The sequence below is a fragment of the Triticum aestivum genome, chromosome 1B (genome assembly GCF_018294505.1).
Source record: "Triticum aestivum cultivar Chinese Spring chromosome 1B, IWGSC CS RefSeq v2.1, whole genome shotgun sequence".
Lineage (NCBI taxonomy): Eukaryota > Viridiplantae > Streptophyta > Magnoliopsida > Poales > Poaceae > Triticum > Triticum aestivum.
In genome coordinates this window covers 22,980,153-22,997,179 of record NC_057795.1, presented here as the reverse complement: position 1 = coordinate 22,997,179, position 17,027 = coordinate 22,980,153, and the positions used below count along the sequence as shown (strand labels likewise).

At 45.0% G+C, this 17,027-nt stretch overlaps 1 protein-coding gene and 1 pseudogene across 1 annotated transcript; both read left to right on the top strand.

Moving 5' to 3' along the window:
• Positions 1-1,236: 1,236 nt before the first annotated feature.
• LOC123085208 (uncharacterized) lies at positions 1,237-2,176 on the top strand. Its single transcript, XM_044506823.1, has 2 exons — positions 1,237-1,635; positions 1,744-2,176. The coding sequence occupies exons 1-2, from the start codon at positions 1,361-1,363 to the stop codon at positions 1,922-1,924; spliced, it is 456 nt and encodes a 151-aa protein (XP_044362758.1). The 5' UTR covers positions 1,237-1,360; the 3' UTR covers positions 1,925-2,176.
• Positions 2,177-8,740: 6,564 nt separating this feature from the next.
• Positions 8,741-14,042, top strand: LOC123104611 (putative disease resistance protein RGA4; annotated as a pseudogene).
• Positions 14,043-17,027: the final 2,985 nt, after the last annotated feature.

Sequence of the window (17,027 nt, the reverse complement as noted above, 5' to 3'; positions counted from 1 at the left end):
CCTCCTATTTTAGCATCTATGCTTAGTAAATTTTGCATAACATGTAATCACGATTACCACAATTCTTCGTTTTATGAGTCATCTTAGATAGGCAAACATGTGTGTCTTTCCTTTAACTCCTCTAGCTCTTCTAGTACTTATCCTTTTGAATTAATACATTGTGATTTGGGACTACATACAGATGTATATAGACATATTTTAAAGTGTAGATTCACTCATTTTGCTTCGTATATCGTCCATGTGAAATCTCTAAGAAAGACTTATATTTAGCAACGGAGGGGGTATCAACTTACATTGCAAGTGGAGTGGGCTTTGATTATTAGCCGATTATGCCGGTGCTATCTATTCTCTTCATGTGAAATTTATCATGGATTATGTTTATATAACTCTAAAAATTTATTTCAAAAGCCCGTGGCAACGCGTGGGCACTCTAATCATTTATTTTAGCTTTTGTTATTTCTAGTATGTATAACTGGTATCTCGAAAGGAAACTTGCAAATGGTAGCTAATTGCTCAGTAGATTTACAACAGAGCTTGCAACTAAGTGGGGTCAACTGGCAGCTAATGGCAAGGTATTTAAAACCAATGTCATGACTCACGAGACTGAAAAATTAATCTCTTTCTTCCTTGTATTTGGTGATAAGCATGTGACTGATCACGTGATGCATCAAACGTATCTGAAACAAAATTATCTTCCTGCTTGCAAGTGGAAGTTTTGTAATGCCAATACACACTGTCTCAGATGGCTGTCGATGCGTCGGTGTGGCCATTTGATTAGTTATCAGAGCCTGCATCGCTATTGATAAGATTAAATATTTTCCTCATGATTATACTGGTTCGTAAAAACGTCTCAGGCTGTGTACGACCATTGTATAACATAGAACTCAAACAGTATACTCGTCTTGCTCACTACACTAGCTTGTGTTTCCTAGTGCTGCGCATGTGGTTCTTCTGAGCATTCCAATGGCAGCCCTTCTTGCGCATGTGCTAACATTGTAAATGCAAAAGAGGCCTAATTGCATATCATAGTTTTTTACGCAGCTAGCCAGTTAGTCACCGACAGTGACAGTAATTAAACACTGTTGTTTGAAGTAATTAAGTCTCTCTAAAACAGACTTACTAAATTAACTGATCCTCTGAACTCAGTGACTTTGATGATGTGTTGCTCTTATCTAGTACCCAGTAGCCACATGATGCATTTGCTGAGGCCTGAAGCCTCTGGACGCAGTAAGCACACACATAGCCAAGGCATAAGCATGCTATATATAGACATGTGATTGCCTTTGTTACTCTCCACAGCCAAAAACAAGAGATATCCCAAGCACCTAGCTATTTCTTGCCCTCTCCTCCACACACAACCATGGCGGCTGTTATTTTGTCCAACACCCGGGTTATGCCCACCAGTTATAACAAGACCATCATGAGCAACTTGTCCTTGCACCGTATCGGCGATGGGGCCGGCACAAATCAAGCCACTGTGATCCAAAAGGATTACAAGTTTGGTCATACTGCTGTTAATGACTGGGTAATTTACGAAGGTGCAGGCCCCGGTCCGGTGTTCGCCCGCGGACAAGGCAGCCACATTCTTGCCGGCAACTCCATATCTACCATCATGATAACGTTCGAGGATCCAAGGTACGACATTTTTAAATTTTTATGGCTTCGTTAATTAGGATAGTTAATCTACATTATAAGAAGTTAAATTATTTCTGTTTCTCATTTTCATTTTCCACATGCACATAGGTACAAGGGCTCCAGCCTTGCTCTTATGGGCAACATCTTGGATAATGGTCAGTGGGCTATTGTTGGAGGGACTGGGTTATTTAAGTATGCAACTGGATTCATTGACTTGGTTCCTGTTCAACAGTCGAGCCCCAAGAACATTTCAAACATCACCATCGAAGTATGCAATCCAAATTATTGATGCAAATAAGGTCAAAGACGAACGTCATAACTATATATGTATCCTCCATAATAAAGCGGACACCGGTTGTTCGCATTTCCATGTACCAGCCATGCATGACCCTTTTCAATGGTGGCGTTTCAATTTGTTCCCTTGTATTTTCTCTATTCGGAGTGATTTTTTATTTCTACTAGATCCTTTTCAAGGTGTTACTTCCCATTTTCATGTATTACTATGTTGTGCAACAAATCAATAAAGTTCATTTGGTGGCAACCGAACAAACTGATATAGTGATAGTATGGGCCGGACCATCTTGTTTCTACTATGGGTCAGGGCGATCTACATCAGGTCATTGTCTAGGTACTTATGTGATCCAGCGGATGAGCCAAATAATTGTCTTATATAAACCATTATCCCTGCCGTGTTACAGTCTTAACCACATAAATTACTACAATAAGTACATATGATTTCAATGAGTTTACAGGTTCTATGAATTCAAAACCATATTGTAGTGGCGGGTGAATTACAGTGCCCGCCACAACATAATAGGTAAAGATAAAAAGGGCATCGCGGGATGTTATAACAACTAGTTTACTTCCACTTGTTCCCTTTCAGAACAGTAATGCTCCCGCGACACATACTCCATTATACTTAGGCGCGGGACGAACATGTTCAGCCAAGATACTTGCTTCAGAGGCTCCCTGAAATTGCTCTTTTGCTTCACAGGTGGTTTGATTTTCTACGGAGAAAGAATTGATTGTATTTTCTACTCCTGAGTGAGCGAAAAAAACCGAAAAAGCAATATCAAACAAAGGCAAAAAATCCTGAAACTTTGCGACATCAAACATGCTCAAATGTTTTAGGCTTTTGCACAATTTTATCCACGAATGACATTCCAGGAGCTCTGAACAGAAAATTACAAAATTACGACACAAATGTTTTTGCACTTTTTGAGCAGTGGGTTTTTTATGAGCTCCTCGAATGTTATTTTGAGATCAAATTTGCAAGAACCTAAAATATTTTATCATGTTTGATGTTGTAAAATTCCTGGATTTTTAGATTTTGTTTGATTTAGTGTTTTCAACCTTTTGATCACCCAGGCGGAGTACACCCGTGTGTAGCCACTACTTTCAGGTTAACCAGTAGTAATTTACCATTACAAGCCTCCATTTGTCAATCGTCGTGTCTAGGTTATTTTAAATAGATTTATGATATGTTGATCACAAAAGGGGAGTTAACTTAGCTAAAGTTAGTCGATTCGAACACGCACCCAAATGTGTGTCCTAGTGTGTAGTTGAAGAAAGCACCAACATGACGGAGAGTATAGAGAAACTCAGCCAAAAAGAAAACCAGAAATCAAAGAGTACATAAAACTGAAGAAGAAAGGAAACAAGAAGCTACTCTACTACTTGGACTTGGACTACTCTTTGCTCTTTCTTCAACTGTAGTAGAGCGATGGTGCGCATTGGTAAATGAAATTATATATCCAAGCAGAATGGCCACATGATTGAAAAGAGCTTAATTTACATGTTATATTGTTATGTTAGTTGCCACAATAGAATCAGTTGGCACCGTTACATTTTCTTGAGCGGTGTGAGGTCTCCATTACATGCATTCAGCCTTCTCGTGAAGGCCCAGTTATCTTACACCAATGAAAAGGGAATTCCTATCTAGCGCTTCGGGCATCACAAAGATCTATACCGCTTGCATGGAAGGGACAGCGGGCTATGGGCCCATGGCCCATTAGCATGCTTGCGCCCCTTGATTCTCTCGCTAGCTCGCTCACAGTTCTATCGCTAGCTCGCTTGCAGTTCTATCGCTTGCTCATTGGCTAGTAAAAAGAACGACTAGCTACAGGTTCGTGAAAAAACTGACTTCTAATTTTTTTCTATAGACTTTATAATATGATAGATTAATTTTTGTTACATTCAAAAGGGTTTCTGAATTTTAAAAAGATTATGAATTTGTTCAAAATTTGAATAATGTCATAGATTGAAAAATGCTCATGAACTTGAAAAAACGTTGGGATATTTGGAAACGTTATGGATCTAAAACTTTTACGGATTTGAAAAATGTTCAGAATATTTTAAAAATTGCAAGTTTTTAAATGGTACATTACTTGGAAAAGGCTTTAAAAATGTTCATGATTTTTTTAAATGATGAAAGAAATCGAAAACGAAAAACATTGGACTAGAAAAAAACCGACAGAAAGCTTCTAGAAACTTTCAAAAACAAGTTTCGAGACGAAGGTGGTTTTGGGCCGGTCTGTTTACTTCACTCGGTCGCTCCAATGTGTGTTATGTACAAAATCACTACCATTTGGTGCCTTAAGCACCGAATACTTAATTTTGGTAAGAAAGGGCATTGGTCAAGAAAGAAACACAATGACTTACTCGCCGTCATGGCCCACCTTGTGCACCCATATCTACTCTGCCCGCTCCTTTGGCAACGCACCGAAGAACGGATTGACCCACGACATAGCCATCAAATCTCTCCTCCTTAGCTCCTTGATAGTGTCCACCATTCACAAGACATGGGGAGCTTGACGTTGATAAATGGCAGGTCGTATGCCACGCGAGTTGCAAAGACACAAAAAGTGCTCGAGGCCGAACAATAATATTCCAAGAGTCGCTTGCCATAATCCTAGTGTAATTGTTGCCCTTCCAGGAGCACACGAGGAACCAAAAAGAGCAAGCGATTCAATAAACCATGTGTTTTTTATTAGTGTTGATTTTGAGCTCATAATAATATTAGAATAAGTCCAGATCTAAAACTTTTCCAACGAAATTTGCATAAGTGCACAAAGAGGGCGAGAAAGAACATCAAGTTTGGTGTCAGATCATACAGACGCAGCCCATAGAAGAGCAACATAGAGTGAAAGCAGGTTAAAGGGGAAATTTACCCTACAAGAAGGGGTTGGTCGGTAAGAACCAATGGAATCACGTCTCTTGGGTATGGGAAGGGAACCCAAGGAGAGAATGACGCCACTAGATGACATCCCTTCCTCCGCAGCAGTGCGATTGACTTTAGGGTTGCTTTCGACCTTGGCGAACCGCCAATGCGAGGAGCAAAGGATTGCCGCAGCACAGCCCGATGAACCGTCACCTCTATTCACATGTCTCAAATGTGTAGCATGTACAAAAACACTACCATTTTTAAATGATGAAAAAGTCAAAATAGGAGAAAAATAAAAATGAAGAATATTGAACCACAATACCCCGACAGAAAACTTCTAGAATCTTCCAAAAACATGTTTCCACATGAATGTGGTTTTAGGCTAGCCCGTTTACTTCACTCGCTCGCTCTAATGTGTAGCATGTACAAAAACACTACCATTTGGCACCTTAAGCACATGATACTTAGTTTTACCCCTAAAAAGAAAACCTTGATACTTAGTTTTGGTAAGGAGGGGCATCGATCAGGAAAAGGAAGCAACAAAATGACTTACTAGTCATCATGGCCCACCTTGTGCACCCATATAAACCATGCCCGCTCCTTGAGCAAGTCAAGGCACTGGTAACGGAGTCGCCCAAAACATAGTTGTCGGCTCTTCCCTCCTTAGCATCTTGATAGCATCCGCCATCTAAGTGATGGAGTTTGCGGTCATTGGGGAGTGCACCCATTCGCAAGACATGTGGAGCTTGCCGTCGAAAAATAGGAGGTCATATATATGCCACGCTAGTCGCGAAGACACACGAAGTGGTCAAGCTGAACGATAATATTCCAAGAGTCGCTTGCTGTAATCTTGGTGTAATCCCATTCCAGGAGCACATGAAGAACCAAAAAGAGCAAGGGACTTAATCACTTTTTATTAGTGCGATCTTGAGCTCATAATAATATTGGAATAAGTCCAGATCTAGAATTTTTCCAATGAAAGTTCGCACAAGTGCACAAAGAGGGTGAGGAAAAACACTAAGTTTGGTGTCAGGTCGTAAAGATGGAGCGCATAGAAGACCAAGATAGAGTGAAAGCAGGTTAAAGGAAAAGTTTACCCCACAAGAAAGGGTTGGTCGGTAGAACTACCGGAGTCATGTCCCTTTAGGCATGGAAGGGCATCCAAGGAGAGAATGACCCCGCTGGCCGACATCCCTTCCTCTGCAGCAGTACGATTGACTCTAGGGTTGATTTCGACCTTGGCGAACCGCCAGTGAGAGGAGCAAAGGATTGCCACAGCACAGCCCGATGAACGGTCACCGGTCTCAGTAACTTTCAGGTTGTCCGAGTTGTACACCGCGGTAAGCCCATCATAATAAGTGTCACGGGGCTCTATTTCTGAGGCCCCCGAGCCCAGCCCAGCCCACCCACACTTTGCCGGTCTGCATCTCCTCTTCGCCACCGAGGCCAGCCGGCCGCCCCGCCGCCACCCTGACCGGCTCGTACTGCTCTCCTTCCGTCCACCGGCGTCAGCAAGTCCAGCGGGGCAACAACAACGGCGACGATTTCCGCTTCTCCCCCTCAACCTCGAGGTAGGTAGCTGGCTTCCCCCAAATCTCAGCTTTGTTCAAATCTGTTTCTGTAGTTGCTAAAATTTGTTTTAGCTTTCGTATATATAATTTGACATCTCTAATGGGGGCTTGGCAAGGCAAGGGGAATCACATGGCTTTACAGAAAATTTGCAAAAAATAAGTGGGATCAACTTGTCTTTGCAATGCATAAAACAAATTGTGGTTGCACACTTTCCAATCCATAAAACAAAATGCCATGTCTGACGAGAATGGAAAATGAATCGATTTCCTTCCTCGTATTGGGTGACAAGCATGTGACTGCCCACATGACGCATCGAACGTAGTATCTGAAACAAAATTATCTTTCTTTTTTTTGACAAAGGGTGGATTTTATTAATTCAAAATGAAGCATCAAGAAGATACAAAACACGATGGGCCTGCACCCGACCTCTGCATAGCTAAGATGCACACAGCCAACACCAACACACACAAACACGCCGGCAACTAGCAAAGTCATAAGACCAAAGCATGCATAGGCGAGGAAAAAAGAAAGAGTCCCAAAGCAATCAGATCCATGATCGTCAAAACTACAAGAATGACCATATCTGCACCGACCATATCATGACACCACATTGACGACGAGGTCTTCACAGCAACGCCTTCAGGAAGGGAGCAACGCTCAAGCATCGCCGTCGCCGGATGCAGCCACTAAGGCCAGAATCTGGGTTTTCACCCTGAAGAATCGGTTAAAAGCATGTCCGAGCAATGCCTTCAACAAGGTAACGACGTAAAAAAAAATCGCCATTGCCAGGTATAACCAACTCCGGTCGAACCTAGGCTTTCACCCCGGAGCTCTAGACCGGGTGCTCGAGTAGCACCACCATATAAGTAAATCATGTATTGTCGCCACCACTTTTCCGCGATCCCAGCAGTTACATGCGATGCGTCGCCGCTGCACAACCATCCCTTTGCATCAAGACGTCGTCCGTAGTTTTGCATCTCACCGCAGAAGTCAACCGTCGGATCTCGAGAGATGAACCCTCCATAAGACCTTCAGATGACCACCACCGTCATGGAGCCGTAGTGGGTCACTGCATAGTCACCACCAAACGGCCGAACCATCACCAAGCCTTCCAGATCTGAGTCAAGGCAACCATGCTGGGTCGTATACCAAGCTGCGGCTACCTGACTATAGATCCGACCGTCTACGAGGCCGCAGGCAGTCGCCGGTTCGAAGACTCCGGCCGCTCGCACACCGACACCCGCCCACCGCCGAGCAGAACCGCCCACCGCCGAGCAGAACCACGTTGGGGCCAACATCTGCGCGTGCACTGCAGATCCGCTGGGAGACACCATGTGCGCCTGCAGCCTCAGATCAGCACGCAGCCATCCAGGCGCCAGCCCAGGAAGCTGGGATCTAAATCCAGCACACCGGCATGCTGCGCGTGCTGTACGTAACGCACCGCAGCAGCCAACGCACTCCATTGACCCGCATGGCCATGTGCCTCTGCCAGGATGAGCAGCCCCCCGCGGCCCCCACACAACCAGAGAGGAGAAGTTCCTGCCGCCACCGATGCCGAGCGGGCTTTGCCCGGCGGCGCAGGCCGGCGGAGAGACGGTGGGTGGCGGCTGTTCGCGGCGGGTAGGGGTCACGCCCGGATCGCCCGCGGGGGAGCGACCGGGGCGTTCAGGATGACAACAAAATTATCTTCCTAGCTGCAACTGGACATTTTGTAATGGCTGTGCACGCTGTCTTAGATGGTTGTCGGTGCCTATATCGCTAGTGACCAGGTTAGATATTGTTCTTGTGATTGGCTCGAGAACAGATCTCAGGCTGTATGTAGACAACCGTTGTATATTGTAAACATTCAGGTAAAATGTTTTCAATACATTTTGAGAGCGGGAAAAAAAGAGAGAGAGAATGTAGGGATGAAATCCAAATGGATGGAGCCCCCTTGATGATAAGAGGAAACAAATGGGGCAATAGAAGATTTACACCACAAAACTTGTAAATAAGTGTGAGCAACTGGGTGCTGATGCTGATGGCATGGCATTGGTAACGCACAAAACAAATGTCATGCCCGTGAACCCCGTGTCATGACTGACAAAAATGAAAATCAAATCACCTTTTTTCCCCCTTGTATTGGGTGACAAGCATGTGACTACTCAAGTGATGCACCAAACGTATCTCAAATAAATTATCTTCCTTCCTGTCTAAGATGGCTGTCGGCGCCTCGGTGTGGCCATTTTGGTTACTTTATTAAAGCGTGCATCACTAATGGCAAGATTAGATATTGTTAATGTGATTGGTTCGAGAACAGATCTCAGGCTGTATACCACTGTTATATAGTATTGGAGAGCTCAAGAACTGTACCCTTCCTGCTCACTGCATTCTCTTCTCCACTCTTCACATGTGAGTGGGTGGAGCAGTAAAGCCCTCCACTCATCTATCGGCATCCTCTTTTTCCAACACCACGTCTCCTCTGTCGCCAAGAAAACTGATTTCGTTGCCAACAGGCAATCCCCACAGCATTGTCTTTTCCAAAAGGAGAATCGAATCCACTCCTCTGAATTCCCCATCATGGCGTCTCCTGAATTAATGTGCTCTCCCGAATCATGTTCCCACCAATTCCCAACCTTCGCTGCCTCACATCTCCCACACATCAGCTTCCCCAGACCTGACGCCGTCGTTGCTGGTGCCGACCAGGCTCTATGGCTGCTGCCGCCGCCGCTGCTACAGCGCAGAGCTACTCAGCGTCCACTTGTTGCCGGTGAGGACGAGCTGGGCGAGCGCTCATGAAGGCCCCCTGTTCGTACGCTGTTCCAACGAATCAGGTAACTATGTCTGCAAGACTGAATTTTACTTTTCGTTCGTTTAAGCAAAATTGGATTTTTCTCTTGACTCGTTCAAGAACAGATCCTAATCATATACACATGTCTTCCTCACATCATTGTCTTCTACATTAATTCTGCAGTGCACTTGCGTTGTGCGTGAGGATTCCAATGGCGGAGCTGGTGGTCACCATGGCGATCCGCCCACTGGTGGCCATGCTCAAGGACAAGGCGTCCAGCTACCTTCTCGACCAGTATAATGTGATGGATGGAATGGAGAAGCAGCACAGAATTCTCAAACGCAGGCTTCCTATCATCCTCGATGTCATCACCGACGCCGAGGAGCAGGCCATGGCAAACAGAGAAGGGGCGAAAGCATGGCTCCAGGAGCTCAAGACTGTGGCCTATGAAGCAAATGAAGTCTTTGACGAGTTCAAGTATGAAGCACACCGCCATGCAGCAAAGAAGAATGGACACTACAGAAAGCTCGGCTTTGATGTGATAAAACTCTTCCCTACTCACAACCGTGTTGTGTTCCGTCAGAGAATGGGCAGCAAGCTTTGCAGGATTCTGGAGGATATCAATGTCCTCATTGCAGAGATGCATGACTTTGGGTTGAGACAGACGTGGTCGGTGTCTAATCAGTTGGGCCAGACACCAGTGTCCAAGGAGTGGAGGCAGACGGATTATGTCATCATTGACCCACAAGAAATTGCCAGCAGATCCAGACACGAAGATAAGAGCAATATCAGTGACATACTTCTTGGTGAAGCGAGCAATGCAGATCTTGTAGTAGTTCCCATTGTTGGAATGGGGGGCCTTGGCAAGACCACATTAGCGCAACTAATATATAATGAACCTGAAATTCAGAAGCATTTCCAGTTGCTGCTTTGGGTATGTGTCTCTGATAATTTTGATGTGAACTCCCTGGCTAAGAGTATAGTTGAAGCATCTCCCAAGAAGAATGATGATACACATAAACCAGGATAGACTTCAAAACCTGGTCAGTGGGCAGAGGTATCTCCTTGTACTGGATGATGTCTGGAGCAGAAAGGTCCACAAGTGGGAAAGGCTAAAGGCTTGTCTTCATCACGGTGGCAGTGGTAGTGCAGTGTTGACAACAACCCGTGATAAACAAGTTGTTGAAATTATGGGTGCAGATAGAACCTACAATCTCAATGTTTTGAAGGATAACTTCATAAAGGAAATTATTGTGGATAGAGCATTCAGTTCAGAGAATGAAAAGCCTCCCGAGCTACTCAAGATGGTTGGTGAGATTGTGAAGAGATGTTGTGGCTCTCCTTTAGCTGCAACAGCACTGGGCTCTGTACTTCGTACCAAGACCAGCGTGGAAGAATGGACGGACGTATCATCTAGAAGCAGTATTTGCACTGAGGAAACAGGAATTTTGCCAATACTCAAGCTTAGCTACAATGATTTGCCAGCACAAATGAAGCAGTACTTTGCTTTCTGTGCCATATTTCCCAAGGATTACAAGATTAATGTGGAGAAGCTTATCCAACTATGGATTGCAAATGGCTTTATCCCAGAACAGGAGGAAGCTAGTCTTGAAACCATTGGAAAACATATTTTCAGTGAGCTAGCATCAAGGTCATTCTTTCTGGACATAGAGGAATTTAAGGGTGGCATGCAAAATGAACAGTATTGTTTTAGAACTACATGCAAAATTCATGATCTTATGCATGATATATTGCAATGTCTGTTATGGGAAAGGAATGTGTCGTTGCAATTAAGGAACCATGTCAAATTGAGTGGCTTTCGGATACTGCTCGGCATTTGTTCCTTTCATGTGAAGAAACAGAAGGTATTTTGAATAATGCTTTGGAGAAAAAATCCCCTGCCATTCAAACACTGATATGCGATAGTCCTATTCGAAGCTCATTGCAGCATCTATTAAAATACAACAATTTGCATGCCTTGAAGCTTTGTTTGAGAACAGAATCATTTCTACTCGCAAAGTATCTGCATCACCTGAGGTACCTTGATCTCTCATACAGTGATATAGAAGCACTTCCTGAAGATATAAGTATTCTATATAACCTTCAAGTGTTGGACCTTTCCTACTGTTTTGATCTTGATCGACTTCCAAAGCAAATGAAGTATATGACTTCCCTCCGCCACCTCTACACTCATGGATGTCCGGAGTTGAAGAGCATGCCCCCAGGACTTGAAAATCTCACTAAGCTGCAGACACTCACAGTTTTTGTAGCAGGAGTTCCTGGCCCTGATTGCAGTGATGTTGTAGAGCTGCAGCATTTAAACCTTGGTGGTCATCTATAGCTACGCCAGGTAGAGAATGTTAAAGAAGCAGAGGAAAAAGTGGCGAATCTTGGAAACAAGAAGTATCTCAGGTTGGTGACAGCAAGGTGCTCGACAAGTTCGAACCTCATGGTGGGCTGCAGGTTCTGAAGATATATTCCTATGGAGGAGAGTGCATGGGTATGTTGCAAAACATGGTTGAGATCCATCTTTTTCATTGTGAAAGATTGTGATTTTTGTTCAGATGCAGTACACTCTTCACTTTTTCAAAACTGAAGGTGCTTATGCTAGAACATTTGTTGGGTTTTGAGAGATGGTGGGAAATAGATGAGAGGCAAGAAGAACAGACAATATTTCCTGTGCTTGAGAAGTTGTTTATTAGTCATTGTGGAAAGTTGGTAGCATTTCCTGAAGCACCATTGCTGCAAGGACCTTGTGGTGAAGGTGGTTATACATTGGTACGCTCAGCATTTCCTGCCCTAAAGGTGCTCAAATTGAAAGACTTGGAGAGCTTTCAGAGATGGGATGCAGTCGAAGAGACTCAAGGAGAACAGATATTGTTTCCTCGGCTTGAGAAACTATTGGTAAAGGACTGCCCATAGCTGATAGATTTACCTGAAGCACCATTGCTTCAAGAACCATGTAGTGAAGGTGGTTATAGATTGGTACGGTCAGCATTTCCTGCCCTAAAGGTACTCAAAATGAAATGCTTGGGGAGCTTTCAGAGATGGGATGCAGTCGAAGGGCCATTGTTTCCTCAGCTTGAGAAACTATCAGTTGAGAATTGCCCAAAGATAAAAGATTTACCTGAAGCACCAAATCTCAGTGTATTAAAAATTGTAGATGGCAAACAAGAGATCTTCCACTGTGTAGACAAGTATTTGTCTTCATTGACCAATCTGACACTGATGCTAGAATACACTTCAATTCTACCTGTGGACAGCAAAGAGAAATGGAACCATAAATCCCCTCTTACAGTTGTGAAGATAGGATGCTGCAACTCATTCTTTGGACCAGGTGCACTAGAGCCGTGGGAGTATTTTGTACACCTCGAGAAGTTGGAAATTTATAGGTGCGACGTGCTCGTCCACTGGCCAGAGAAAGTGCTTCAAAGCTTGGTATCCTTAAGGACATTAGTGATTAGAAACTGCGAAAATCTGACTGGATATGCACAAGCTCCTCTTGAGCCATTGACATCCGAAAGGTGTGAACACCTGAGAGGTCTGGAGTCTCTTTGCTTACAAAACTGCCCAAGTTTAGTAGAGATGTTCAACGTCCCGACATCTCTGAAGAAAATGGATATTAGATGGTGCATTAAGCTTGAGTCCATATTCAGCAAGCAGCAGGGCATGTCAGATTTAGTCCAAGGATCTTCTAGCAGTGAGGCAGTCATGCGTGCAACTGTATCAGAATTGTCCTCTTCACCCGTGAATCACTTTTTACCATGCCTCGAAGATTTATATTTATTTGCATGTGGAAGCTTACCAGCGGTTCTAAATCTCCCTCTGTCCTTAAAGGCCTTAGAAATTGATGGTTGCAACGGTATTCAAGTCCTATCATGCCAGTCGGGTGGGCTCCAGAAACCAGAAGTCACTACCTCCATAAGCAGAAGTCCTATCATGCCAGAGCCAGCAGCAACAACAACTGCAATAGAGCATTTATTTCCTCCCCATCTCGAATCTCTAGTAATACGGGATTGTGCTGGCATGTTGGGTGGGACTCTCTGCCTGCCTGCACCCCTCAAGAGACTGGGTATTATTGGCAACAGTGGGTTGACATCGCTGGAGTGTCTGTCGGTTGAGCACCCCCCATCGCTGGAAGAACTTGAACTTAAAAGCTGTTGTACCCTGGCATTCCTGCCGAATGAGCCGCAAGTATACAGGTCTCTCTTGTTTCTTATAATTAGAGGCTGCCCTGCTATAAAGAAGCTCCCTAGATGCCTGTGGCAGCAACTGGGCAGCATCAAAGGCAAATATCTAGATGCCGGTTATGAAGGTATGCTTGCAGCACGTCCTTCTATCCTTGCCACATTTAACAAACAGATGCAGTCATCCATTCCATCCCTTGTACATAATGGTGAACACGTTTGCAAAAGTTTCTTCTCCATTATTTGAATGCCATCATGCTATACATTATGATATAACACATTAGTTTGTACAAGTTTTTTTTTTCTGACATCTCTTGTGATATGTGCAGTAACGGAATTCAAACCACTGAAACCGAAGACATGGGAGGAAATACCGAGGCTAGTCCGTGAGCGGAGGCAGGCCAGCCGGAGTTGAAGGCCATTCAGCTTTTATTCCATGGAAAATCTCGAGAGGTCAGGAAGTTCATGCAATTCACAATAGGAGAATAACATTGAATCCTGTTAAATAGAGGAGGAGAAGAGGCGGAAACCAAATGAAGAGGGCATAATATGCATTCTGTTTGCGTCAAATAATGTACCACTGGGTTAGTTATGCCATTATTGTAGTCAATCAGGCTTTGCTGAACTTTGACCTGTATCTTGTTCGCATACTTGTAATGTGAATGGGTTTATACCCCTGAACATCTCCCAGGTTATACACGGTTGTGAGCATGAATTCTCATACTTGTGGGTTATATGATGTCGGATCACTATATGCCGTGATTAATTTCAGGGCTAGGGCAGCATGTGTTAAATTGTTCCAGCAGCACGTTTTCCTTTGCAGCAGGTGCTGATTTGCAAGGTAGATGGTTGAGTAATAAAAAGAAGTTTTGCTTGTTCTCTGTTTGCTCTGTTATTGCTGCCCTATGGAAGATGCCCAAAAGGAAATCCTTTTTGGCATTTGCTGGATGAGAAAGGTTTGGTGGTGAGGTGAATTTTGCTTGGCTGTTTTTGTCAATGGATGGAATGTCCTTGCATTTGAACTGACCTGCTTCTCTCTGTGTAATGCAGCAGTAGAAGTTAGACTTTTGCATAAGGAAACTAAACAGGGGTAAACCGCTTCTTCTCAAGGATATTTGGTTAGTGTTTGTTATCTCTGCAGCCTCCTGTAGCCAGTCAGTGCTCTGCTTCTATGGTATTTTTTGTGTCTGTTCTACACTAACATGTCCTGCCATATATTTTTTGTTGCAGAAATTTCGGTCCACACATCTTGCTGTCCTGTCAATACGATCACAGAGTGAGAACTCCTTTTGCGGGCCAAATTAATTCATTTCTTCCTCATTGCTTGCTTCTGCATAATCAGTTAGTCACCCACGGTGTAACCATTACAAGGAACTAGACACGCATCTTGAGAGCAATGCTGGTTACTGGGCACATGGCTGCCATGTCAGCCTTTCCCAAGACGAAGTAATACAGCTTTTGAAATTGTTGAGAAACTTTCCTGTACTATGCAGTTTGGAGGCCCGCGGAAGGATGTCGTGGATTGTTTTGGATAGTAGGCCTCCCCGATGGCTGCTGCTCTGCTCTGTCCGGGGAATGTCTTGTGATTGTTTCTGCAGCTGTACTGTACCGTACTTCAGTCGCTTCCAATCGAGAATAGTTGGGGCCTGTGGTGTGGCGTCAAGTCAAGTCGGGCATCGCTGAATTACATCCAAGGCCAGCCAAGACGATCCAATCTGGATCATTTGGTTTGCTGCTGGTTGTTGTTTAGGTGTGTACTGCTAGGTCATGTCATGGTTGTTATCGGATCTGCTCAACTTTGCTTTCTATCTTCTTCAGATTCAGATATATGTAACGTGAATTAAGCCATCTCCCTGAGCATCTGCCAGGTTTAGCACAAGTTGAGGGGTATATGTAATCACATTTCGCAGTTGGAGCCTGCAGTGTAGGGAAACTGCTCACATCCCCATATCCCAGGCCCAATCCCCATATCTCTGGATTTTGTCTTCTGCTGGTCAATTGGGTGGGTGTGTGTACAACAGTTTTCGTCTGTCATGTTGTTCGCTGTAGCAATTGGGTGTAGTGTTGCAGATATATCTGAATAAATTGCAGGCTGCTTACGAGGAACCCAAAGAGAGTAGGCACTTGAATGAAGAAGTAATGGACGTTGGGTACTACAGTAGTATTATGTGGTAAGATTTGTGTGTCCTTTTGTTACTTTTGGTTCAGCTTCAGTTAATTTACCACTGTTTCTTAAGCCTCTTTACAACCCTCCTGTAAACATTCAGTCAGTCCTCTGCTTTTTATATAAACTTAAGTCTCTTTTAGTTTATTAGTAACGCCCTTCACCCAAGGTTCCTGTTTCTTAAGTTAATTCTAACGATAGACTGTAGCCTGTTTGTTCAGTTATTTAACCTTCTGCTCTGCTCTGCTCTGTTTGAATCGAATTGCGGTCTATTTCACATGGGTGACGTCCGCGGAAGCGATTAATCTCTTGGCACAAGGAGTGGAGACGATCGGTGCGGCGCACATGAGGGCGATGCAGAAGAACTCATTGCCGATGCCGAATGAGACACGCGTCACCAGAAACCACCAACTGCCCCTACATGGTGTTGCCCCGGCCATCCCCAGTCGTGATGATGCTATCGATCGATCGCTGGGTTGTTATCACTACCAGAAAAACTGGGGTTGCCGACGGCCAAATCTATGCGACGGCACCCGTCGGCATCTATGGACCTATGCCGACGGCCAAGGAAAGGCCGTAGGCGCAGAAAAGTCGTCGGCATACATTCATCTATGCCGACGGGGCCGTCGGCATAGACAAGGCCGTCGGGACCGCCCAAGGTACGCCTACGGGGCCCGTCGGCATAGGACAGGCCGTCGGCATAGCCAGGGCCCACCTGCCCGGTCAGCGCTGACCATTTGACGGCGTTGATCCTAGGCCGACGGGCGGTAACGGCGGCGGTCGGCATATCTGTGGCAGAGGTATGCCTACGGCAAAGCCGTCGGCATAGGCCCATCTGCCACGTCAGCGATCCGTGTGCCACGCCACGTCATCGATCCGTGGGACAACCTCCGTGTGTGCACAGATACGCCGACGGCCTTGCCATCGGCATACGTTTATTTTAATTATTTTTTTTATTTTTACTCTGTTTTGTTATTTTTACTTTATTTTAGTTTTTGTTTTTGTATAAGATAATTATGCCTTATCTAAAAAAAACATACCCGATGGTATATCGATTGCCCCCCGTTACGAACGTCGCTATCGCCGTGTCACGGAAGGGGGAAACGGTCAACACGGAAGGAATTCTGGTTGGTGGGAGGATTCGGGGTGTAGCTATGTCACCGAAACATCACACGGGTCCCGATGCATATTTGAAAGTGTTCATGCATGCGTAGACGCCCGTCTTGGGGCTCCGGGGTGTGCCCCCCCTCACGGACGGCGCCGCCGCCAGCACCTGGAGGGGGGAAACGGACGCGTGGGGTCTACACGGAGGGGATTTTGCTGTGGGTCTGGCCCGGATGTAGCTCCAGAGTGTTCCTATAGGCTGACCTAACACAACCGGGTGGGGAGGTCCACTGGTCAAAGCCCGTCCGTGCAAAGTCAAAGGGCTAGATCGCGTGGTCAAATGCTACAGGGTTAGGCGGGACGGGGGCACTGGGGTAGCAATGCCACCGGAGCGTCGCACCAGGCCCTCATACATGCGGGGTGGTGTGCTGG